Genomic DNA, 27,166 nt, shown 5'->3' with positions numbered 1-27,166 from the left:
GTTGAGTAGGCATCTTTATCCTCATTTAACAAGTGAAGGAAATGGGCACCAGAGAATTAGTGTGTCTTTTACAAAGGCTCACAGCCCGTACGTGTCAGAACCCGGAGAAAGGAGGCCTCTTAACTCTGAGACCTGGGTCATTTCCACTGCTGCCTCTCATTTCCTACAACTCAGCCACCATAGGGCTTAAGGCTGTTGCAGCATCTCAGGGTGAGAACTTGAAAAGACTCCAGAATTTGGACTTCCCCAGTCTTCCCCTGACTCCCCAAGCAGTGATCAAGAGAACACTTTGCTGAGCGCTTAGGACAGGGATCTAGTTTGGGCTCTGACATTGTTCAAGCTGGGCTTGGAGAGAAAAGGGAGAGTCTTTAGAAATAGAAGACAGGTGAAGCTGAAGAAAGAAAAAGCAAGGCAGGGATCCTTTGATGGGTTGGGGACAGAGGAGTGAGAGAACTGAGGGAGAGATAGTGCAAAAATGATGAGAAAGAAAGAGAAAGGGAAACAAAGATGGGGACATACAGAGAGAGACACACCTGGATAAAAAAACATATGGGATGTGAAAGAGATACAGAGACAGAGCAAAGATAGAAAGACAATAATAATAGCCCATAATTGTAAACTTTGTAAAGCACTTTCCTCACAACAACCCAGAGAGGTGGATAGTACAAGTAATATTCCCATTTTACACATGGGAAAATAGAGTCTCAGAGAGGCTAAGCCTCAATGTCATATGTGGCAGAGCCAAGATCTGGCCCTAGGCCATCAAAGGATAGATAGGGGAAGACAGACAGACAGAGAGAGAGAGAAGAGGTTAAGAGGGAGGTAGGGGTCAGACAGAGAGGAAAGAAGGAAGGGAGAAGAAGAGAGACAGAGAAAGATGGAAGGAGGGAGGGAGAGAGAGGATAGGGAGAGAAGGAAAGAAAGGAAGGGAGAAAGGAGAGAAATGAGGGAAGGAAGGAAGGAAGAAAGGAAGAGGGAGAAAGGATGGAAAGAAGGGAGGGAGAAAGGGAGAAAGAAAGGGGGGGAGAAAGAAAGGGAGGGAGGGAGAAAGGAAGAGATCAATGGCCAAGGAAAGCAAGAAAAGGAATCTAATCTAGAAAGAAGGATGTAGAGAAAGACAGAGGAACCCATGCTATGTGCTAGGGAAGGCAGTGGGGCTTAGGGTCAATAAGTAAGGGCCCACTAAAGGTCTGGGGCCAAACTTTGCTCACATTCCATAAGTCAATATTTCCCTATTGCCTTGAACTTCCCACCTCCCTGGCCCATTTCCTGCTAACTCAGCACACATGGCTATGGTTGGGGGCCAGATGTGGCAGGCAAGGCCAAGATTCTGGGGTGCGTAGGAGGGGGTGGGGTCTGGCTGGACTCACGGACACAGGCTCCAGTGCTCTCATAGTAGCCTTGGCAGCACCGCAGGCGCCTCCGGTGATCCACCTTCACCGCCTGGCGATAAGCTGTACGGTACACAATCCTAGGATTGGATCAGAAGGAAGAAAGTGAGGAGGGAGGGGGAAGACCTCCCTGCATCCACAGAGTTTGTAGGAGGGGGAAGTCCATTCAAACTGCAGTAAGAGCTATTGGGGTTTGATTTGAAGGAGGACTTCTCATCTGTCTGATCTGAGAGATAACAAAAGGGTAAATGAACACCGCCCCTCTCTGGGGGCTATTTGGAAACTAGGAGAACTGTACTCTCCTTCTCCTAATACCAGAACCACAGACAATATCACAGTATATCATACACTCATACACATATCCTTCCCTTCCCAGAATCTTTCTGTCATAAGACAGAGAGCGGTCTTTTCCAAAGGCAGACAGCTAGATGATATGACTACTAAGGTGAAAGTACTACATTTGGTGTAAAAAAATATCAACAGCACAAAGACAGGATGGAGAGGAAGATGACTAACTAATAGTTCATGTGATAAAGATCCTGCTGTTGTAATGGACTGTAAGTTCCTTCTGTCAACATATTGAAAGTTGTATGGATTTACAATCAGAGGACCCAAGTTTGAATACTGTCTCTTCCACTTAACTACTTGTGAGACCTTGGGCAAGTCATCTCTCTGGGCCTGCTTCCTCATCCCATGCCCCCAAACGGGGAGATGGAATTAGATCAATGAATGAATCAACAAGTATTTCTTAAGTGCCTATTATATGCCAGTCATTAGGCTAGGTATAAGGTCCATTCCAATCATGAAGCTTTGGTCTTATGACTCTCAGACCTATGTATCCAGCCCCAATCTCTCTCCTAAATTCACCAACCACCTGCTAGACTTCTCTCCTAGACACCCTGTTAGAATCTCAAGCTTGGCACATTCAAAAAAAAGAACTCATCATCTTTCCCTTCACCGGTGCTCTCTCTTGCAAACCTCCCTATTTCTATCAAGAGTAATATCATTCTTCTGATCACCCAGGACCCCAGACTCAGGAATCTTGACTCTTCTCTCTTACACATCGAACATATTTAATTAGTTGCCAAGGCTTGTATAATGATAATGGTAATTTGAAGATCTTCCCTGCCCCTTGTATTTGCAATCAAACAGGTACTTAGCACCTTGTTCCAAGTTCATGATTGTGTCAAGTATTAAGACTCAGAACTTGTGAATGGGATGGACTTGTTGATGTAACAGGAAGGGGCAGAACAGGGAGGAGCTAATACCATGTGTGTGTGTGTGTGTGTGTGTGTGTGTGTGTGTGTGTGTGTCTGGAGGCTGGGCTGCTACTGATGGAGAGAGAGAAGAGAACTGAACTGAAAAGTGAGAAGAACTGAGAAGAGAAATGAGAACTGAGGACTGAACTGAGAATTGAGAAGAACTGAGAAATGAGAAGAGAACTGGGAGGAGGCATGGCTGTGGTGTTGGTACTTTGTCTGTTTGATGTTACTTTGTCAGATTTGTCTGCTAGTAGAGGATGGTGCAGTGGTTACAGAAGCCCTGGGACCTTGCTGCTGGTTCAGAAGCCCTGAAAGAGGATTTTCTTGTTGTATGTTTACAGAAATCCTAGAGGAGGGTCTTGCTGATGATTTCAGAGGTTCTGGGACTATACCAATGATTTGTGTTGATTCCTCAGACCTTGTTGTTGGGTCTATGTTGATTTCACAGGCAGAAAGTGAAATGATGAGGGTGCCAGCAATATGTATAAATGCTATTGTGGCTTTGTTATACTTTGTCTTCCCAGGAACAGAAACTGTGAAAAACTTGAGGTCGACCAGTCACTGTGAGCTTCAATATGGAACAGGAACTGCACAAGAAACTGAGAGCTATCTGCCTTTGAACCCAGGTGGCAGTTGGATAGATTCTGGCAGGAGCTGGGACCATGGAAGAGGAACCATGGAAGCTGAAAGCCTGCCTCGAGTCAAGATGAAAAGACCTCTCCTTGGGTATTTAATGCAAACTGAGAAAATCATGACTCACTGTGGCCTAGGGGTAGAGAACTCTGACCTTTATATTTAGATGATTGAATTAAGGATTTCTCCAGTTAAGAAGAAAGAGGACTTTTTGATTGAAGAGATGGAGAACTTTGACCTTTGTACTTTGTGTCAATTAAGGAGGCTTGCCTCCTTAAGGATGATTGAATTAAGAACTTACTAAATGATTGTGTTACTAAATGAATGTTATCTTTTGCTTTAAACTATGTGAACACTTTGGTGAAAACTGTGTGGTCACTTTAGTGATAAGCTGTTAAGTCATAACATTGTGAATGCTGTACTTTGATTTCTGTGAATGTTTTGCCTTAATTTGTTACTGAATAAATAGAGAGTTCACTATATTGTGCAATCAGAACCTTGAAAGTTGTTCACAGCAGAAGCCCTTTGGAAAGCTGCTCATGCTTGGCTTTACAACTTGTCGAGTCTATCTCCCTGGCATTTCTCTCTTCCATCCCCTTTTCTTCATATAACCACCACCCTGATTCAGGACCCCAGTGCCTCTTGTCTGAACCATTAAGATAGCCCCCAGTCTCCCACCTCTCCAACCCATCCTCTATACAACTGCCAAAATAACACTCCTAAATCATAAATATGACCATTCCACTCTATCTCAAAAGTCTTCAAGGACTACTTATTACCTGTATAACAAAATATAAACTCCTCAGCTTGCTGTTAAAACTCCTCACAACAGGCAGATTTCAGAAAAACCTGGAAAGACTTGTACAACTGATGCAAAGTGAAATGAGCAGAACCAGTAAAGCATTATACACAGTATCAGCAACACTGTGTGATGATCAACTATGAATGACTTAGCTCTTCTCAGCAACACAATGATCCAGACAAGTACAAAGGATTCATGATGGAAAATGACATCTACAGCCATATAAAGAATTGATAAACTTTGAATGCAGGTTGAAGAATGCTTTTTTTCACTTTATTTTTTTCATGGTTTTTTTTTTTCATTTTGATCTGTTTCTTCTTTCACAATTGTGACTAATATTGGGGCAGTCAGGTAGCACAGTGAGTAAGAGCACCGGCTCCAGTGTCGGGATGACCTGGGGATCAAATCTGGGCTCAGATACTTAGCACCATACCCAGAAATAACTGGCCATGTAACCTTGAGCAAGTTACTTAACCCTTATTGCTTAAAAAAAAATTGTGACTAATATGGAAATACATTGTACATAATTGCACATATATAACCTATATCAAATTGCCTACCATTTTAGAAAGAGGGGAGGGAGAAAAATTTGGAACTCAAAATCTTGTGAAAATGAATGCTATACCCTTTGGCCCAGCAATATCACTTCTAGGACTATAAAACAAAGAGATCATACAAAGGTAAAAGGACCCACATGTACAAAAATATTTATAGCAACTCTTTTTGTGGTGACAAAGAATGGAAATTGAGGGAATGCTCATCATTTGGGGAATGGCTGAACAAGTTGTGGTATATGAATATAATGAAATACTATTGTGCTATAAGAAATGATGAGCAGTCAGAATTCAGAAAACCCTGGGAAGACTCAAATGAACTGATGCTGAGTGAAGTGAGCAGAACCAGGAGAATATTGTACACCATAACAGTCACAATGTATTGTGACTAACTTTGACAGACTTATCTCTTCTTAGCAATTCAAGGATCTAAGACAACTCCAGAGTATGAATAATGAAAAATGCTGTCCACATCCAGAAAAAGAACTATGGCATCTGAATGCATATTGAAGCATATTATTTGTTCTCTCTCTCTTTTTTCTTTTTTTTGTTTCTTTCTCATGGTTTCTCCCATTGGTTCTAATTTTTCTTTACAATATGACTAATGTGAAAATAGGTTCAATATGAATGTATATGTAGAGCTTATATAAAATTACATGCCGTCTTGGGGTGGGGGAGGGGAGAGATGAGGAGAAAATTTGGAACTCAAAATCTTATGGAAGTGAATGTTAAAAACTAAAAATAAAGACAAAAAATAAATTGGAAAAAATGAATGGTAAAATTGTCTTGACATTTAATTGGGAAAAAATAAAATACCACTTAAAAATTTAAAAAATATATATACATCTCTTCACAATCTGCCTCTAGCCTACCTTTCTACCCTTACTTCACTATCTTCTTCCTTAACATCTATACACTTCAGGGGTGGCCAGGTGGCGAAGTGAGTAAGAGTGCTGGCCCCAGCGTCGGGAGACCTGGGATCGGTTCTGGCCTCAGATACTAGGCACCCACACAAAAATACTGGCCGTGTAACCTTGAGCAAGTTACTTAACCCCGATTGCTTTAAAAAAAAAAAAGATCTATACACTTCAGCTAAAGTGTCATTCCATCTCCCACCCCCAGGCTTTTGTACAGACTGTCTCCCATACCTGGAAAGCTTTCCTTCTTTAATTCTTCATCTTAGAATTGTAAGTTTTCTTCAAGGCTCACCTCTTTCTTGAAACCTTTCTTCCTTCCATACTGTATTTATGAGTGCTTTCTCCCTCCCCAAATCATCTTGTTTTATGAATTCTATCTTCTAATAGAAATCAAATTTATGGAGAATTGGGACTATTTTTTATTTTTGTCCCTATATCCCGATTAGGACCAGTACCATCTTAAAAGGATAGGGCTAGGCAATAGGACTTCATTGATAGAAGGGAAATCCCTAGAGGAAACTCCCCCTAGGAAGGCAGATCAGCCCCTGCTCTGCAGCTGAGAATCTTAAAGCATTGTTTGGGGCACTTAAAGGTTACATAACTTGCTTGGTCACACAACCAGTGTGTGTCAGAGGCAGGAATTTAAAGCTAGGACTTCCTCTGATGAGGCCAGCCCTCTGTCCATTGTGCTAGGTTTCCACTAGTCTTACACATTAATAGGCACTGAAATGCTTATCAAATTCAATTGACCATAGAAACCAGTACCAGAAGCAAGAGTAGAAGTGATTATTTGAAGGCAGATTTTGTTTCAATGTGAAGAAAAACTTCCCACCAGTTAGAACTATCCCAAAATAGGATGGCTTGTCTTGGCTGGTAGTAAGTTACCCTCCTCAAAGGCTTTCAAGCAGTACATGGTCATTGGGTGGGGCCATAGTACAAAGGATTCTGGTTTAGGTATGAGTTGGACTAGATCAGGGGTTTCTTAATCTTTTGTCTGACATGGACCTCTTCAGCTGGCTGGTGAAGCCTATGGACCTCTTCTCAGATCATGCTTTCAAAGAATTAAAGAAAATGCTCAACTTCAGTGAGAGGTTAGTGAAAATAAAGATACAATTAATTGATTCCCTTCCAAATTCATAGACTCCTCCAAAATGAGTCCATAGATCCCAGGTTAAGACCCCTCTTATAGGGGCAGCTAGGTGGCTCAGTGAATAGAGCACCAGCCCTGGAGTCAGGAGGACCTGAGTTCAAATTTGACCTCAGGTACTTGACCCACTTACTAGCTGTGAGACCTTGGGCAAGTCACTGAACCCTAACTGCCTTGCCTTCCCCCCTCCAAAAAAAGCAACAACCTTCTTATAGAGGATCTCAAAACACCTTCTGTGCAAACCCTTCTTTGCTCAGAAGAGAGGGCTGGCGCATCAGAGAGGCCCACTGGACAGAGTGCTGGGGCTGGAGTATAGAAGACCTGAGTTTAAATCCTGCCTCAGACACTTACTAGCTTTGAGACCCTGGGCAAGTCCCTTAACCTCCGTTTTCCTTCATTTCTTATCTGTAAAATGAGGACAATAAGAGCACCTACCTCCCAGGATTGTTGCAAGGATCACATGACATAATTGTAAAGCACAGGGCCAGGCATGTAGTAAATGCCATATAAATGTTAAAGTACTATTATTATCAAAGAAGGGGCATGTTATTCTCTTAGGTAGAATGTAAGCTTCTTGAGGGCAGGGATTGTAACACATTTTTGTCTTTGTATCTCACACAAAATCATAGGCACTTAATAAGTGATTGCTGGGGTAGCTAGGTGGCACCATGGTGCACAGAGCACTGGGCCTAGAGTCAGTAAGACTCATCTTCCTGAGTTCAAATCTGATCTCAGACACTTACTAGCTGTGTGACCCTGGACAAGTCGCTTAATTCTGTTTGTCTCAGTTTCCTCATTTGTAAGATGAGCTGGAAAAGGAAATGGCAAACCACTGCAATATCTTTGCCAAGAAAACCTACATGAGGTCACGAAGAATGGGACACAATTAAAAAAAAAGGCAACAAAGTGATTGCTGATCAAGTGAAGAAGGCAGGAGCAGGGCTTATGCCTCCCATCCTGGATCCCCAGAGGCCTTCTCCTTGAAGGCTGATTGATTGGGGGAAGTACTTACTTTGGCTGAGGACAGGAATGATCATGACCCCAAGGCTGGTTGCAGGGCTCAGTGGGTAGTTGGGTGTAGGGATGAGAGTAGGATTCCTTCATTGTGGTGGTATAACTAGGGAGGAAGAAAACAGAGTCAACATGGCATAGCAGCCCCAACCAGGGCATCAGAAGACCCCGTAACAAGTCCTGGTTCAGTCAATAACTCTGCTATATGACCCTGGTAAATCACGTCACCCCGCTCCCCAATCTGGGCTTCAGTTACCTTATCTTTAAATAGGACTACTGGGCTCCCTAAGTGGAGACCGTGGGGTTAGATTTAAGGTATGGGTTGGCCTGGAAATCAAGGCAATATGTCCTTCAGGTTACATTTGGGGAATTTTGTCCAAGCTTAAAAATTATTAAAGCTATCCTAACACCTGAAATAATTCCCCAGTATTTGGATTAGTTCCATCATGAACATCAGAAATAGTTACCCAATCTAAGAGATTACCAAGGGATAAATGAATCCTCTCTCTATCTATGTGAAAACTTAGAGAACTTCACTCCCCATTCCTCAAAGAATTTCATAGTTGGATGGGATGTTTGGGAAGGGGGCAGAAATCTAATGTCTGAGAGACCTCCCCCAACATCTGGAATACTTAAGGTAGTTTTCTCTCAAAATACTCATATGGAACTATTCTCTTGCTATCTGGACTCCACCCTCTCCCTCCTTGTCCTACCCTCCCAACACATCTGGAATTCATAAGCCAGGCCCAGGTCAAACTTCCAGTCCCATCTTATACTTGGGCATTTGGAGCCAAACTCTGCTCTATGATCCTTTTTCTTATTCCTTTTTTCTATCTGTCTTTCCTTCGTCCCTCTCATCACTCGCCTCCTTTCCTTCTGTGACCCCAACTGGGTTATGATAAATCTTAACAAATCCCCCAGTGGCTCCTGCAGAGACAGAGACAAGGGTGGTGAGAGAGGGATCCTTATGGAGATGGAATAGAGACAGGGATGGTGCCAAGGCAGAGACAAAATTAGAGATAGAAACAGAGAGACAGAATAAAAAAGAAAGATATGGACAATAATGATTAACATACTGGAAAAAAGAGGGGCGGCTAGGTGGCGAACACCGGCCCTGGAATCAGGAGGACCTGAGTTCAAATCCCACCTCAGACACTTGACACACTTACTAGCTGTGTGACTTTGGGCAAGTCACTTAACCCCAATTGCCCTCCAAAAACATACTGGAAAAAGAGATTTAGGAGAGGATGAGGTATAGAGACTGAGAGAAAGGTAAAAAAAACAGATTGAGACAGACAGAAGTGAGGATAAGGATGGGGACAGAGAATAGGTTAGAGACAGATGGGAACAGAGATGATGCTTCAGAGAAGAGAAAAGAGAGAGAGAATAATGGGGAGAGAAAGGATCCAAGATAGGAACAGAGTAGAAATGAGGAACAGAGGAAGGGTAGTAGTTGTGGAAAGGTCTGTGAAGGGGAGGGGTGATAAAGCCAGGAAGAAGAGGGTTCTTTGGTATTGATAATGACTCAGGATCAGTCAGGGTCTTCCTCTCTTACCTTTCCCAGTAGCTGCAGACGTTGGGATCATTAGGGTTGAGAGTGCTGCCCTGTCCCGGCAGGAGAAGGAAGAGAACAGTCAGTGGTGGCAGTGTCCTGGACAGCATGGGGCCACCTGAGGGTCTGGAAACTTTACCGTATGACCTTGGATAAGTTAATTAAAGTCTCTAGACTTCAGTTCCCTCATCTGAAAAATAGGAATAATAATACACTTAGAGGACTTATTAACAGTAGAGTCTCATATGTGTTAGTTTTTATCATTATATGAAAAAAAAAGGCTGAGGACTGGGGATACTTAACTTAGAAAAGAGAAGGGTTGGGGCAGCTAGGTGGCTCAGGGAATAGAGCACTGGCCCTGGAGTCAGGAGGACCTGAGTTCAAATCCGGTTCCAGACACTTAACTCTTACTAGCTGTGTGACCTTGGGCAAGTCACTTAACCCTAATTTCCCTGCCTTCCAAAGAAAAGAGAATGTTTTTGGTGTTGGGGGAGAAAGGGAGATGATCCCTGACTTCAATTATTTCAAGGATTGTTTTGGCCCCAGAGCACAGAACTAGGAGAAATAAAGGGAAGGTGCAAAAAATGTTTTAGGCGTCACTGGTGGTGTTTAAAATAGTAGTCGGCTCATACTTGTTGGATCCATTTTAGCAAGAACGTATGTGTTGGGCAGGGGATTCGACCAGGAGGATTCTGTCCCATCTAAGATCCTAGGAGTCTGTAATCCTTGATTACTCAAGCTATTTGGAGAGGAGAGGTTCAATTTCTAGCTTTGAAAACTATTAGTTGTGTGACCTTGGGAAAGTCATTTCTCCCTTGGGGGCCTCGGTTTCCTCATCTGTATAATGGGGGAGATGGGTTAAATGATCTTTACAATCTTTGCCAGCTCTCAATCCTATGAGCCCTCCATCCCCTGACGCTCAAAAAGAGCTCAGGCATCTGGCCCTACAGCTTCATCCACTTGAGACCTGGTCCCTGAGATTTAGCCTTCCTAAGTCTCTGATCATCTCTCTTTTCCCATTGAGAAGTCACCACTAGAATAAGTGGCAAAACTGAGATTTGAACTCAGGGGAACCTCTCCTCTCAAGACATTAAACCTAAAAGGTTTAAGTGCTTAAGGATCACAGAGTTCTAGAATCTCTTGTGCTGTGCACCCCCTTTTCCCCCCACACATACACACATACACACACAGCCTCACCCAACACACTGGTGTGGGAAGAAAATCAGGACCCCCAGATGAGGTCGTTGTCTCCTGGCTAAGAAGAGGATCAGTTTAATGAGCTGCTCCTTGACCCGTAGCCCTCCACCCCCGGCCTGGGTTTCAGATTCTGTTCAGTGTTGATATAACTCCTCTCTCCATACCCCCCGAGGCAGTAACATCTGCTTGTAATTTTTTTTTCTGGGAAGAAAGTGAGATCCCACTTTCAGGCAGCTTATCCCCAAAGAGCATCCCTGGAATGCTGTATGCCCTAATCTCTAAACCCCCTAGTTCCCACCCCCACATAGTCCCAGAGGGTAATCAAGGATCTCTCAAAGATGGGTCACCCTGGGGCAGCTAGGTAGCACAGTGAATAAAGCACCAGCTCTGGAGTCAAATCCATCCTCAGACAGTTATCACATACTAGCCATGTGACCTTGGACAAATCACTTGACCCCAATTGTCCTGCCTTCCCTCCCCCAAAGAACCAAAAAGAAAAAAAAAAAGATGGGTCACCCTCTCCTTCTTCAGACAGCTAGGTGGTGCAGTGGGTGGATAGGTACACTGGACCTGGAGTCAGGAAGACCTAATGTCAAATCTAGCCTCAGATACTTACTGGCTGTGTGACCCTGAGCAAGTCACTTAGCCTCTGTCTGCCTCACTTTCCTCATCCGTCAAATGGGGATAATAATAGCAACTTCCTCCCAGGGTTGTTGTAAGGATTAAATGTGGTATTTGTAAAGCCCAGACTTAACGCACTATATACTCGCCATTATTATTATTCCTTAAGGTCACCTAAGAGAAGACGGCTTCTCCCCAAAGCTGACTCATCCAAGTGTCTTCTACCCACCTTGGAAAGTCCTTCAGACACAGGAGTGGCCTGCTCTTTTCAGGTTGGTGGGGATGAAAGCTTCCTCCTCCCACTTTTTCCTCAGTCCTTTGTTCCAGCTTGTGACACCCCAGCCGTCCTTACAGTCTAACCTCAACATTTTCAGTCCCTGATTCCCCTCAGACATTCCTCTCACCAGAGCCCCAGGGTAATGGAGTGGAAAAAGCATTAGGCCAGTCATCAAGAGACACAGGTTCAAATCCCAGGTCTGCCCATTATAATATGGCCTCTCTTTGGGTCTTTGAGTCCTGATATTTAAAGTGAAGGGGTTGACTGACTGAATGGAATCTAAGGCCCCTTTTAGTTCTAACAAGCTATGAATCACCATGCCCTGTAAGCTTTGTGTCCTGTGCATATCTAGCTAGCTCTGCTCCCCTCTTGGTTCCAGTCTTTCTCTCACTGTGTCTCTGTCTCTGTCTCTATGTCTGTCTGTCTCTCTCTCTGTCTCTGTCTCTCTCTCCCTCTGTCTTTCTCTGTGTGTCTCTCTCTCCCTCTGTCTGTCTGTCTCTCTCCCTCCATCCAGAAGTCACTCACTAGCTCCCTGTGATATTAATCAGAGTGGGATGGGAGGCCAGTCCTGGCATGGGAAGAACCAGCCTTATCTGGGGCTAGTGTGTAGAAGTAGGGGGTCAGGAATCTGAGGTGGGGAGGCTGACCAGAATCCCTATGGCCTGAGGCCAGTAGAGTACATAAAAGCTGATGGGGGTTAGGGGGAGGGGGTAATGATGCCTGGAAGAGCAACACAGGATACAAAACCTGAAAACAGGAAACAGAAACCAGAGAGGATGTGTGTCAGGGGGAAGACAGCAGCAGCAGCAGCAGCAGCAGGGACAGAACACTCTCTGCCATGAGATGCTGAGCCCTTGGAACCCTCCTCCTGGGCTCTGCTTAGAGCCTACTATATAGCCAGGTGATAAGATGGGGAGGTCTGGGGGGGGAGAATTCAAGGACCCAGGATTTAAGAGAGAGAAACAATGGGATCGAAGTGATAAGAATGTGGAATTTTTCAGAGTCCAGGGAGCTGGGTTCAAGTTCAGATGCTACCTTCTATTAGCTGTGTGAGCTTGAGCAAGACATTCAAGGATAGATGAAGATAAGCAGACCTGTTCTCCCTACCTCACAGGCTGCTGTGAGGAAAGTGCTATCTACATATAAGCCATCAATAAGGATAGAGATTTAGACTCAGGATTTTACTGGTATAGGGAGCTACCTGGTGGAAAAAAACTCCTTCTCCCAATGCAGGGAAATACCTCCATTGCAATTCATAGTCCTAGAAAGTTGTTGCGGTGGGAAGAGAGGTTAAGTGACTTGCCCAGGGTCACACAGCCAGTATGTTTCAGAGATGTGACTTGAACCTAGTCCTTCTAGTTCTAGGTCCTACTCTCTATCCAGTATACCTCGTGAGTTATTAGTAGTATTTATTAATCATTTAAAATAGTATTAATAATAACTATCTGTACTGCTTCTGTCTGAAATAGGAGAGATGTTTCTCTTTGGCTTGGTCTCCAAGGACTGACCTTATGGTGTAGGAGAGAATACCAGGGCGAAGGTCAAGATTGGACTGGGGCATAGCAAATCTGTGCCCCTTCCCCTAACAAAAATCCTGGCATATGCTGGGGGAGAGGGGATTGGAGGGGTGGGAAAGGGAGGCAGGGAGCAAAGAAAGAGGCAGAGGCAGAAGGAGAAAGGGGAGAAGGGTTTTAGTTAGAGCCGCTTTACCCAGCAGGTCTGAGAAAATCTTTGGAGTCCCTGCCTATAGCTGCCAGCCTGCCTACCTGCCTCTTTCTGTTATCTCTCTGTCTCTCTGTTAGTACTTCAGTATCACTCCCTGCCTTTTCCTTTCTCTAATTCTCTCCCTGTCTCTTTCTCCAGTTCTCTCTCTTCCCTCACAGCCCCCATCCCAGAGCAGCTGCTGAGTTTGTTTTGAAAATTCCCAGAACCGGAAACTGGCTGGGCCTCCATCCACTCCTTTCCTAGGCCCCTGGGGCCTTTGGGTCAGGCTAGTGCTGGGCCAGGACCAGAGCCATAGGAAAGAATTTTTTGCTAATGGGGCCCTAGAAATAGTTATGGGATAAATAAAAATGTCCTATGATGGAAACAGGGGACCTGGGTATTCCTCAAATGGAACTGTGCTCCCTAATATTCTAGAGCAGTTACAGCCCTGACCTTAGGTGACCTCCTACCCAGTCACCTCCGAGCCCCACAGGAATCATTAGATCTAAGCCTTAGGTGAAGGGAGAGGTCAGTGAGTAGGTGGGGCAGCTGGGCTAGGCTGGGCCTTAGTGGGAATTTGGGAAATCAGTACTCAGTTCAGACAATATTTGTTGAATGAATGAATGAAGGCCCCGGGACAGAAGACCAGGAGGTAAAGGTGGGTCAATTTCAAGGCCTTAAGGAAATGTAGAATATTGGGAAAGGGGACAGTGAGATCTGAAGAGGTGAGATAGTGCTGAGGAAAAAACATTAGACCTAGTTTCATGAGTATATGACTATGGACAAGTGACGTAAATCCTCAGAACCCCTGTTTCTTCATCCAGAGTCGGCTGGTAGCCCAATGGAAGAAGTACTAGGTCTGGAGTCAGGAAGACTCAAGTTCAAATCTAGCCTCAGATACGTACTAACTGTGTGACCCTGTGCAAGTTACCTACCCTCTGTCTGCCTCACTTTCCTCATCTGTAAAATGGGGATCATAATACACCTCCCTCCTAGGATTGATGTAAAGATCAAATGGGATATTTGTAAAGCACTTTACTCAGTGCCTGGCATATAATAGATGTTTAACACATGTTTATTCCCTTCCCCATCTATCAAATGGACAGAGATATTTTAGAGGTAGAAATTATGGGATTTGGGAAACTGACAGAGGTCAAAGCAAAAGGTGACTGGGAGGTTTTAGACCTGGTATACTAGGAGATGCCACTCATAGCAATTGAGAAGTTAGAGAGAAGAGCAGGTTTAGGGGGAAACATTAAATTCAAAAAAAAATTTTTTTTTGCTTTTTGGAGGGGGGAAGGTAGGGCAATTGGGCTTGTGACTTGCCCAAAGTCACATGGCTAGTTTTTGTGTAAAGTGTCTGAGGCCAGATTTGAACTCAGGTCTTTCTAACCCAGGGCCAGTGCTCTATTCACTGCACCACTTAGCCACCCCTTAAATTCAATTTTAGACATGTTGAAGATTAGGTACTGACAGCCCAAGGTTCAAGGCCAGTCCTGTGTCACTATCTCCCTGTTGGACATCTCCAACTGAGTGTCCAGTAAGCATGTGACTCTCTAATATGTGATGTATATATAGTAGGTACATAATAAATACTATTGGATTTGATTGGGAGGATGTTGAGGTAGAGAGCTGTACAACATGTAACTGGAAATCCCGGGCTGGAAGTCTGGGAAGAAATTGAGGTTGGTGCTATAGAGTAGGGACTGATCTACACAGAAGTGATATTTAAAGTCAAGAGATGGGTGAGGAAAAAAAAGGGATGTGTGAGATCAAGGGAGAAAGTACAGAAAGAGAAAAGGGCCCAGGATAGAACTTTGGAAATATCCCCATTCATTCCTGCCATATTTAATTCTTTGTGTCAAGAAACATCTGAGGAGAAAAGGGGTTGTGGGCACCCATAGCTCAACCCCAGACTGCCTTTTAGGAGATTGTCTTTGTCTTCTAATACAAAAAATAGTTTACAACATATATAGGTTTACAAAATCCTTGCTTCACAAAATCTGTGAAAGACTGAGTGTCTCCTAAGGAGAATGTAAGTTCCTTGAAGGCAAGGATTGTTTTGCTTTGAGCTCCATCGCCAACACTTAGCCTTGGGTCTGGAACATAGTAGATGCCTAATAAATGTTTGTTGCTCATGCAAATACTCTCATTCCCATTCTACAATGGAGGAGTGATTTCTACTAGGTTAAAAAGCTAATAAGTGTCAGACTCAGGATTTGAACTGTCTCTCCAAACTCTTCTCCCCCATCCCACCCCCCAGTCTTCTAGCTCTAGAACCATTGCTCTACCACCAGGCTGCTTTCCAAAATTTTTGTTGTTCAGTCATTTCAGTTTTTTGACTCTTTGTGACCCCATTTGGGCTTTTCTTGGCAGAGGTACTGGAGTGGTTTTCCATTTCCTTCTCCCTACCTATTTACATCTCTGTCTACTTATCCTCCTCACTTGCCAGATCCCCCAAGGTAGGAGAGAGCCTCTAACCTAGATGCCCCTTTTAGTCTCAATTTCAAACACTAAAATGAGAGGATTAGGCTAAATTCTGGCTCCTTTGGTCTAGATGAGGAAAGGAAATCCTTCTCTTAGACTAATGGAGATCTTCTAGAGTTAATAGATCACTAAAGTGAAAAGCAAAGGAGACAGAAGTTCCCTTACTTTCTTGGTCAAATGTGTCTAACCCAGTCTCTCTGAGGTGTGACCTAGGTACTTCCAGGTACCTACAAACTCACAGCAGAAATGAGACATTGTGGTCAAAAGCAATGATTTTGGAATAAGAGAGTTGGAAGACTTGGGTTCCAAATTTGACCTCTAATACTTATTAAGTGGTGCAATCAGGGCCTGAAGTCAGGAAGATCGGAGTTTAACTCTGGACTCATATTCCAATTAGTATTAATCAGTTCAATATTTTACATAAACCATGTAGGGATAATTAGGTAAGTTCTTATAGTGGGTCTCAAACTTTAATGTAATGTTCATTACTTGTTTACCAAGTTATGAGGCTCACTTGTGCAACCACGAGAATGCTGACGAAGATATTTCCATCTGGTTTCACTTGAATTCCATGTCCAAACCCAACATGGATGGGATGCCTTTATGCTTTGCAAAGTCCCCCAATTTATTTTTGTACCTCTGGACATTCTCTCTTGTCCAACATGAAAAGGTGACCATCTTAGGACCACTTAGTCGGTGGAGGAGCCCATGCTTCACCCAATCTGTGACCCCCTCCTCCCCGTTAATATGTCATTGTTGACTCTCAAGAGCAAAGTCTATCAGCCAATGAGATTCTGTATTTGCCACGCCTCTTTTGCATACTTGGGTATCTGGAAGAAGGGGGCATCTCAGATAGTGAGGAAGGTCTGAGGTCCACTTCATTAGAGGGGCCATGGATGATTTAATAAAGTGCCATCAGTTCAGAACTCTGCCTCAGTCTCTTTTATTGTAGGTTGGACCATTTTAATCCCCATACCACTTCAGTATCTTTGCCAAGAAAATCCCATGGACAAAGTTCATAGGGTCATGGCCAAACAACAACAATACTTACTCCCTGTGTGGGAAAGTCTCTTCACCTCTGAGCCTTTAAAATAAGAAGCTGCTTCTTTTTTTTTTTTTTTTTTGGAAGGCAATTGGGGTTAAGTGACTTGCCCGAGGTTACACTGCTAGTTTTTGTGTTGTCTGAGGCCACATTTGAACTCAGGTCCTCCTGAATCCAAGGCAGGTGCTCTATTCACTGTGCCACCTAGCCGCCCCAGAAGCTTATTTTCAATGACCTCTAAACTCTCTTACAACTCAAAATCACATGTTCTCTCCAACAAGAGGTTTATCAATAACACCTCCCCAGGGGCATCGGAACATGAATGATTTTGGTGTCTATGATCCCAGCAATCCAAGGCAGAAGTGTGACAAAGTCTGCTCCAAGGGACTTGGAAGAGTAGATTGTTCAGCTTTCAGTGTGAGCATTTGCACTTTGGAAACCAGCAAAAGCTCCATGTCAGGCAAGTTTATTGCTTTGTTGATCTTCCAGACTTGAGAATGCTAATAATGCAGATTAAATTTGAAAGTGTGTCGTGTCCATTTTCCCCCTAGAGATCAGGCTGTTACCCATTTCCCAGCACAACCCTGATCCAAAAGCACCATGAGCACGGCCGGATTCGGAAGACATAAACTCCAACTTTTGAAACAATGAAACTGAGTATAAACTGCGCCCCCAAGATTCCTGCTCCTTAAGCCGAGTGGGCAGCTTGTACCGGCGATATGGTAATGCTGCTTGCCCAGGACACAGGGGGTGGGGCTTGCACAGAGAAGGAGTGGACTCAGCTGATCCGCTTCCAAGGCTACTATGGGCTGCGTGGGAGGGCAGGGGAGAGGGGGAGGAGATAAGGGAGATCAGTGTGTGGTCCAAAGACAAGGGAGGGATGGGCTGAGGAAAGGTGTGGCCCGGAGCTCTCCGAGCTGGGCCAAGAGCTCAGCCCCGGGTGGTCAGCCTCATCTCCGCTACGTAGAGAATAGGGAAAAGGGTTCAGCACCACTCCTATCCCCGCGTTTTAATCTGTACCTTTGTCTCCTTAGCTGGGCTGAGCTTTCTGAGTGTCTCATGTTCCTTCCCTTAAGAAGGAGGGTACTCAGGCATCTCTCTTCCAAAGTGTCACCCCGAATACCCTCATCGTCTCAATCTACAGTCACCTGAATGAGTAGAGAACAGCAGAGGAGTAGTGTGTGTGTGTTGGGGGGGGGGGGGGGGGAGGTTACTAGGTTAACTTCTGATTTCCCTGGCCTTAAAACAAACCCCAGGGTTCCAATCCGGAGTCGTTTTCTAGCTGACTTGGCCACCTTAGGCGAGTCGCTACTTGGGCCTCAGTATCAATCAGTAAAGAAACCGTAAAGACTAAAGGATTTCTAAATTCTCTTCATTAAAAAAAAATCTTTTTGAATCTTAATTTTCTTAATATCTTTTACTTTACATCCCTTTCATTTCTGAACTTAGCCCCGCCCCCTTTCCTTTCCAAATATATCTCTCCCTCTTCCCCTACCCAGGGAGCCATTCCTTGCAACAAAAGTTTTAAAGGAAAAAAAAAGCAGTTCTGCAAAGCCAACTAATACATATCCACCCAGTCAAAAGGTGCAATATTCCACACTTCAGTTCTCTGACCTTACAAGCTCTTTTGATCTTCTTGTTAGGGCTCCGGCCCCAAGAAACTAGGAATCCCTGCACCTCTCCCCCTCCTTCCTCCAGCCCCTCTCCCTTGCAAGCACTCAGAGATGAAATCCAGAAATCCAAGTGTCCAGGACTCTGGCTCCGGGGCCCCTCTTTAGAGTAGGCTCAAGGCCAAGGAAAGCAGAAGCTATCCACTCCATTCTCTTTCTGCCTTACTCCATGGCTACCTTCCCTTTTCCTCCTGTGCTTCTCCATCTTAATCTCCATGTTCCTTGTATGGGAAAAATATTCAGGCTTTGGGGTCCCAGCATTCCCCAAGTGTGAGGGTCATTTGCATATTGATTTGCATGGCCTAAATTTCGGGTCCAATAGTGGGAAGTGCTTCCTGCTCTAGTCAGTAACCCTTCCTTCCCAGCACTCAGTTTCCTCTGGCTTTTCTTGGGTGCCAAAAATGAGGCCCAAAAAGAAGAGAGGAGAAAGGAAGGAGTAAAGGGGTATGGGAGGGAAGGAGGGAAGATGGAGAGAGAGAAAGGAGAGATGAGCAGTGAGAAAGCAGATGGGGAGAGACTAGGGAGAGAAGAGAGGGGAATCGGGGAATGTGGGAGAAAATAGGGAGAGAGAAAAAGAGGGAGAGAGGAATAGAGAGAAACTGGAGAAAGGGAAGAGAGAAAAGAGGAGAGGGAGAGAAGAATAGGGAGAAAGAAGGGAAGAGGAGGAGGACAGGGAGAGATGAGGGGAAAAGAAGAATTGGAAGGGAGAAGAGACAGAGGGATAGAAAGATGGGAGAAGAGAAGAATGGGAGAGAGGAGAAGAGAGGGTTGGGGAGAATGGGGATAGGGAGGGGATAAGAGGATAAAAAGAAACAGAGAGGGGGAACAGTGAGAGGGGAAAGCTACCACAAGAATGTGATCATCGTGGGAAAGAGAATATTTACAGTCAGACAACTGACACTTCTCTCTTTCCCACCTCCAGCAAGAGATCTGGAAATATCTGGGATCCTTGCCAGGGTCCAAGAATCCCCCCAGTTGGAGCCTAGCTAGTCCCCAGATTCCATCACCACCCTCCCACCCCAGACCTGCCCCCTAGACATTGCCTCCTGCCCAGCATCCTTTCCTAATTCTTTCCTGCCCTTGGCCTTTCTGAACTCCCTCCTTTAGACCCCTTCTTTACTTTCACAGTTCCTCAGAAAGTCCCTCCCAGGCCTAGGAGTGAAGGCTAGAACAAGACTTTGGGCAGGGGAATCTATTTCAGCTGAGCAGCAATGGGGTTCAAACCTAGCCTACAGTATTTAGACAGTTAGACAGTAAGATGAACTTTCTGGTTTCCATTCCCTGTTCTGAACCCCAACCCTACTTCTCTGGCTGGCCCTCATCTCCCTTTATGCTTTCATGTCCCACTGGTCCTAATCCCAGGAAAAACTGTTTCTCATTATCCTGAAGATACCCCAACCCCCAAGTTGATCCGGGAACAGAGCTGGGGCCGCAGACGCTGACAGAGGGAAAGGAAATGGTGGGGGGGAGGGAGCCAGGCGCCCCTAGAGAACCTGATCCCCCCCAAGCATTGGGCCACCCTCCAGGAGAGTCACCAGGCCAAGGGAGGGGCAAGACATAAAGTTCTGGGCCCAGGTCTGGCTCCATCCCACCTGCTCCCCACAACCCCCACACATAGAATCTTTGAGGCCTCTGACTAATGGCATGACTAGCTCTGGGCTTCAATCTCCCCCTCTCTCCCCTATTTCTGGATCTCTGGATCTCTGGATCTCTGGATCTCTCTCTCTCTCTCTCTCTCTCTCTCTCTCTCTCTCTCTCTCTTTCTCTCTCTCTCTCCTTCTCTCTCTCTCTTCCCCCCCTTTCCTTCTCTCCCTCTCTGCTCCACCCCCCCCAAAAACTAAAACTCCAAAGGTCCTTCCCTCACATAGACAGGTTTATTTGAAGCTTGACTTCAAATAGCAAACAGTTGGCCTTTCCCATTCTGCCTTCCCCTCAGGTGTACTCACACACACACACACACACACACACACTTTTGAATTCTCATGGTGCTTTTAGTAAATCAAAGCTTCTGCTCAACTGGGTGGTGTAGTAGAGTACTAGATTTGAAGACCAAAACAACCTGAGTTCAGATCCCATCTGTGGCATTTGCTAGTTGTGACTATGGGAAAAAAAATCACAACCTATCTGAGCCTTGATTTCCTCACCTGTAGAATGGGGATACTAGGGGCAGCTAGGTGATGCAATGAATAGAGCACCAGCCCTGGAGTCAGGAGGACCTGAGTTCAATCCAGCCTCAGACACTTGACACACTTAGTAACTGTGGGACCTTGGGCAAGTCATAACCCCAATTGCCTTGCCTTCCCCCCTTCAAAAAAAAAAAAGAATGGGGATACCTCTGGCACCTATCACACAAAGTTATTGTAAGACCCAAATGAGATAAAGTGTCAAGTGAATTATAAATCTTAAACTATCATATCAAGGTATATATAAAGCCAATTAGATAGCTTAGTGGATAGAGTACTGAGCCTAGAATTAGAAAGACCTGAGTTCAAATGTGACCTCATAAACTTACTAGTTGTGTGATCTAGGCAAGTCACTTAAGCTATATTTGCCTCAGTTCCCTTAACTGTAAAATAAGGATAAAATAGCACCTCCCTCCCAGGGGTATTGTGAGGATCAAAAGAGATATTTGTAAAGCACTTAGTCATATCTGGCATGTACTGGGTGGCATATAAATGCTAGCTATTGTGATTATTTATTTACATATATAAGTGATTATTGTTACTTACACTGTCCCCTCCCATAAACCACTCCCTGTTCCAGATCATAAGCATGAGACCAACCAGGAACAAAGCGGATTCTGGCGGCAAGTACGGGGATAGGAAGTGTGAGTGTGAGCCACTGGATGGTCAGGAAGCACTGGGTGGTGACCAAGAGGGGGTGGGCCTCAGCTTGCTCGGCAGCTCAGGAAATAAGAGTTTGAGGGTCCCTGGCCCAAAGCGTTTACTCATCAGCATCAGGAAATGTGAGAGCTGGGCCTTGGGTGGGCAGAGGGAGAATGCCCCACAACTCTGATGCCACTGGGGCTGGGGAGCAAGGGTAACCTGCTGCTGCAGGAATCTCCTCATTTCCAGTTCTTCTTGGAATGGAAGATAAACCATCTTACTACACACACACACACACACACACACACTCTCCTACTAACTACACACAGTCAAAAACACAGCAGCTACTTATTGCCTACAAGATAAAAATGAAATTTCTCAGACAGCTTTCAAAACCTCCCAAAATCTAGGCCCAAACTTCGTTGTTCAGCTGTGTCTGATTCTTCATGACCCCTTTTTGGTGTTTTCTTGGCAAAGATACTGGAGTGGTTTGTCACTTCCTTCTGCAGCTCATTTGACAGATGAGGAAACAGTCAATCAGGGTGAAGTGACTTGCCCAGCGTCACCCAGACAGTAAGTGTCTGAGGCCCAATTTAAACTCAAGAAAATTAGTCTTCCTGACTCTAGACCTGGCACCCAAGCCACTGTGCCATCTAGAAGCCACTTTATCTCCCACTAAACTCTTGTAGCAACTGGAAACTTTGGCCAGCCCAGCTCATTTTCCTTCATTTGCCTTTTTTTTATTCTTACCTTTGCTTATTTGGTTCCCTCAAATTTCCTCTTAATCTATATTCTGAAATCTTACATGTCCTTCAAAGTTCAGCTCAAATATTACTCTGTCCATAAAGCCCTTTGCTGATTACCCCAGTAGGAAATGCCTGCTCCCTCTGAACTCCCAATATCTCCATGACTCATTTCAATGCATCAAACATTTTTTAAGAGTATACTGTGTACCAGCCTGCTGTGTAGTCTCTCTCGAGGGCCCTCCTCTTGGGGCCCTCAAGGAGTGGGCATTCTGCAAGGGCACGGATCTGTATGCTTGATGCTCATTTTAGTCAGGAGAGAGCTTTCACACTTGGGGAAATCAGGAGAAGCCTTACAAAGGGGCAGGAATCTAAGCTAAAGATTATAGGAAACTTAGAGATCACATTCAGCCTCATTCTTTGGAAGCAACATTCTCTTTCATGGAAAACCACATGACCTTAGGAGGGTCCTGCTGAGGTAAGGTTAGAGACAGAGGCCCTGGCCTGTGACTCTGTAACGAGGCAGGTAGGTGGTGCAATGCATAGAGTACTGGGTTTGGAATCAGGAAGACTCATCTTCATGAGTTCAAATCTGGCCTCTGATGCTTATTAGCTGTGTGACCCTGGCAAGTCACTTAACCCTATTTGCCTCATTTCATCTATAAATGAGCTGGAGAAGGAAATGGCAAAACACTCTGGTATCTTTGCCAAGAAAACCCCAATGGGGTAATGAAGAGTTGGGTATAACTGAAAAACAACATCTCTCTGAGCCCATTTCCCCATCCGTAAAATGGGGATAATTATATGTTCACTACCTACCTCATTGGATTAATGTGAGGAAAGCACTCGATAAGCCTTAAAGCTTAATAGAAACGTAAGCTATAGTGCTGATAGAAGTGTGATGCATGAGTGAACATTTCCAGTCTCCTCAGATAAACTGTAAGCCTCCTGAGGGCAAGAACTGTGCTTCATTCATCTTTCTATCTGCTCAACATCTAGCACAGTTCTAGGACATAAGAGATGGCTAATCATATTTGATGATGATTTCCACATGGGGAATTGGAATCAGGGAACTAGAAGGAAGAGGTGAGACTAGGCAGTCTCCTGGACTGGAGACAGGGGGATGAATGCAATGACCTTGGGAGGTTCCTACATTTCAGTTCCAACTCCTGTCCCAACTGTACTTAAGTATCTCAGGGAGCCAAATCCTCACCTCAGTACCTATCCTAGTCTTACCCTGGTCCCCAACTTTGTGCTGACCCTACGAAGGCCCAGACGGTCACTCTCTTCAGCCCCAATAAATTCCAGCTTTTATTACAAGGGAAAGAGAGAAGGTGAGGAATTTAGTGGCTTTCCTATTCACTCCCCAGTTCACTAGACTAGATAATAAAAGTGAGGAGTTCACCTCCAAGTTCTCTCAACTCCATGGCTGCTGCTATTCAATCTTCTTTGTTGAGACTGCAAGAGGTCAGGCTGAAGTTAGTACTTCCCAACTATTGTAAAGGACTGATGTCCCCTTTGGCCTGACCCTGGGAACCCCTGGCTGGCCAGCCTTGCTAGAGGAATGTCAGATATCTGAACTTCAAATTCCTTTGTTGTGACTGGTCAATAGTGAGGTGGGGAAGGGAGGGTGTTGAATCATCTGGCACTGAGTCACCTGAGGGGCACCCCCATGACCCCTCCCACCTTTCCATCCTACTAGATCCTTATTGTACAGTCCACAATGCCTTCCCCACAAACTTCCATGACCAGGAATGGCACACTTGACTACACCATGTGAGGTCTGGCCCAGAGATAGGAAGTGTGAAGACTGACACATAGGGAGAGGGAAGAGAAAGGACCCAGGAGGTCCCAAGACACCCTCAACCCCCTCCCCTTCATTTCTCTTAACCTTTTGTCTCTTTGTCTCTCTCTCTGATGTCTCATTAGGCATCATTCTCTACAGCTCTTTATGCTCCACCCCTACACTCCATCTGTGTTTCTTTTTCTTATAATTATCCTTAATTTTTCTTTCCGGGGTCTTTCTACACCCTGTCTCTTCTCTCTTCACTTCCCTTTTTAGGCTTTCTTGGTCACCCTGCCTATCCTCTCTCTATTTTTTTTTTTTATCTCTCATCTCAGTCTTCTCACTCTCGGTCCTCTTTGTTTCCCTCCCCCCAGTTTGTCTTTCCTCTCTTTGCATTCTTTTTTGTCAGTTTCTCTTTGTGCTCTTTTTATTTTTCTTTCTCTAGTCTCTATCCTTCCGTCTTTCTTACCTTTTGTCTCTGTGTGTCTCTCTTTGTTTTTGCCCCCTCTCTCTGTCTCTTTGAATTTTCTCCTGTCTCCATCTCCTCCTCTCTGGCATCTCTCTCTCTCTGGTATCTCTCTCTCTCTGGTATCTCTCTCTCTCTCTGGTATCTCTCTCTCTCTTCTCTCTCTCTCTCTCTCTCTCTCTCTCTCTCTCTCTCTGTGTGTGTGTGTCTCCTCTCCAGTTCCTATTTATCTCTCTGCCTCTCTGTACTCTCCTTCTGTCTCTTTTTGTTCTCTCTCTCCTTGCACACACTTTATCTCCTCTCTGAGCTCTCTCTCTGTCTCTCTACTTCTTTACATTCTTTAAGCCTCTTCTCTCTGCCTTCTTTCTGCCCCATCTCTTATTTTACTGCCCTCCCCAACCGAGCCTCAAGCCTTGTCTCTTTCCTTTTTTATTCTCTTAATTCTTCATTTTGTGCCAGAGGCTAGGATCTGACCGGACTCACTAATGAGAACTACTCGGTTAATGGTTGCCAGGATAGTCTCTCCCAGATAACCTATGGTAATTTCACTTGAAGCCTTGGGTCTTAACCCCTAATCTCACCTAGAGATTTTGTTAAGGGCAGAATTTCAATTTCTATGGCAGGTGAGTGGAGAAGAAATTAGGAAGTGGGACCTTGTGGGCACTCAAATTTTATATATCAGCTGCTTCAGGTGCAGGCCCTGCCTATCCTAAATCTAGCCTTCCCAATGCTCTTATCCTCCCCCCCTCCCCCACCCCACATCAGGCCACAGTCTCTACTCCCTACAAACTGGGAGGGTATGGGGAAAACAACAGCAGCAGGCTCTATCTGACTCCAGGTTTCCGATTGGTGGACAGAGCTGTCTGGGATAGAGAAAGTTTCCTTTTCTGGGAGAGTCTGATAGGAGAGGAGGGGAATAAAATACCAACATTCCCCCCACACGCCCTCTTCTCCAGCCCATTCCTCATCTTCCAGGAAAAGATGGAGGGACAAGTCCCAGGATCCTAATTTCTAGCCACCACAGAGAATAATTCAACAAACAACTCAATTACAATAGATAGGATGGGAAGTTAGATTGTGGGAAGAATTTCCCAGTAGAAAGGGATGGGAGATATAGAAATAAATGGAGTTTGTTTGGAGGAGAGGAAGCCCTCACTGTCCTACTTACACACACACACACACACACACACACACATCGATCTTGGGCGTAGGATCCTTTTTTTGACCAGAGGTAGGGGAATGGATGAGATGACCTTTCCAGTCTCCTATCATTCATTCCTCTACTGCTGCAAATAACCAGGGTGAGATGAAATCTGGCAATCCTGTGCCAAATCTTAGGATTGGAGCTGCATAGCCGGTACTCCCCTTCCCCCAGAGCCTGGGAACCTCTGTCCAGCACAGGCTGTTCCCGGTCCTCAGGGACCAGAGGTCAGAACCCAGCCCTGCCTGAGAGAAGCTGTCCTTAAACGGTTAGCTCAGAGCATTGGGAAGTTGAACTAGGGAATGAACTGGGGAAGGAGGGGCTGGAAAATGGTCAGCAGGCTTTGAGTCACAGGAGGAATTGGGAGTCTGAACACAATTTAACTCAAGAAACATTTTAAGGATCCACTATGTGCCAGGCATTTAGCTAAATACTGAGGATACCCACACACACAAAGGGGCAAAAACAGACCCTGCCCACGAGGAGCACCCAGTCTAATAGAGGAGAAGACTTCTCTCTGGCCTTCCTCCTCTTCACCCCACCTGCTCCTCAGCCACAGTTATACTCCATAACTGGGGACAAGGATGTTCAGATCCTCAACCCTCTTGTACCTCAGTTTACTCCCAGAAGTGCATTATGGAGCTTGTTATGTCTGAATTCTGTCCCTTCCTCTCTCCTTTCCCTGGACTCCATAGCTAGGGATAGAGTGAGAATGAAGGGCCTGGATGCCTAGGTGCCTTCTCTTTTTAGGACCTGAGTTTCTCCTCCTTCCCACTCCATCCCTTCACTGCCCCCAGGGTGCAGGAACGAACTTTGTTCCAGGTGTTGGGAATCAGAGACACAAGGGGCTGAAAGGGGGAAGATCATCCAGAGCTGAGGCGTTAGATGGGGGCGTGAGGAGGATCCCTTCTTTGCTTCATGAGGAATGAAGACAAGGAGGGAGGGGAATCACGGAGCTCTGGGGTTCAGCTACAAAAGCCCCCAACTGTGAACTTCAAAAGACACTCATTTGCATATCATTTACATGCAGAGCCGTTATTGACTACAAGTACAAAAAGCCCCCTAGCCCTCGTCCCTCTCTTCCCACAGTCTTGCACAGCCCAGGTCCTGGCTCCCAGTCACTTTCCCTTATCCCTCGGTAGGTCAGTCTCTGTCTCTCTTCCTTCCCTTTCTGATTCTAATTCCTAGGGATCCCAGAGTTGGAGGATGAGGGTGTCCTGTTTAGGAAAACACATTTGTAGTACCCCTGGATCTTTTCCTTGGGCAGAGTCACCAAAACCTTCAAACCTATCCCTCTTGTAACCAGCCTGTCTCCCATTCCTTTGATATAGAGAGCCCCCATCCCAATTGCAGCACCAAAAGGTTCACTCACCTGCTTCAGGCTTTAGGTCACTTGCCTCTGATGGGGAGTACCCCAGTCCCAACCTCCTTTTTAGCCCCAACACCAAAAGGATCAGTCACCTGCTTCAGGCTTTGGATCTCTTTTCTGACTAGGGTGAGGTCTTTGGGGAAGTTAGGGATACAGGGTCCAGGAACTGGGGCAAAGGGGGCCAAGGGTGTCCTGGCTGAGCCTGAGCCCGACTGTGTGAGCAGCCAGGGGGAGGCGGGAGGATAGCAGGGCGCGGTATGGGGAGGGGGGCAGGAAGGGGGTGGGAACTCTGGCCCTCGACTCAGGCAGGAAGTTTTGACAAGGAAACTGCAAGCAGTATGGAGGGGAGGGGGGATGAGGGAATGGGAGGGAAAAGAGAGACAGAGGCAGAAAAGAGACTAATGCGGAGGCATTGAGAAAGGCAGAGATATACATGTAAACAGAGATTCTAAGATTGGCAGTCCCAAGGAGACAGCCAGAGCCCCAGGTGAGAGGAGAGACTCCCAGAC

General features: G+C 45.3%; 1 protein-coding gene across 1 annotated transcript; it reads right to left on the bottom strand.

The window, feature by feature from the left end:
- Positions 1–18: 18 nt before the first annotated feature.
- On the bottom strand, positions 19–26,895 carry LOC138176361 (platelet endothelial aggregation receptor 1-like). Its single transcript, XM_069107165.1, has 4 exons — positions 26,661–26,895; positions 9,273–9,459; positions 7,719–7,823; positions 19–1,471 (listed from the first exon to the last, which is right to left on the bottom strand). The coding sequence occupies exons 2-4, from the start codon at positions 9,377–9,379 to the stop codon at positions 1,291–1,293; spliced, it is 393 nt and encodes a 130-aa protein (XP_068963266.1). The 5' UTR covers positions 9,380–9,459; positions 26,661–26,895; the 3' UTR covers positions 19–1,290.
- Between the last annotated feature and the right edge of the window lie 271 nt (positions 26,896–27,166).

Source organism: Petaurus breviceps, unplaced genomic scaffold (assembly GCF_028583685.1).
Source record: "Petaurus breviceps papuanus isolate PSGF00001 unplaced genomic scaffold, PetGlider_PUasm1.0 87706, whole genome shotgun sequence".
Lineage (NCBI taxonomy): Eukaryota > Metazoa > Chordata > Mammalia > Diprotodontia > Petauridae > Petaurus > Petaurus breviceps.
Note: the sequence above shows the minus strand (reverse complement) of the source record. Positions and strands in the feature narration are given on the sequence as shown.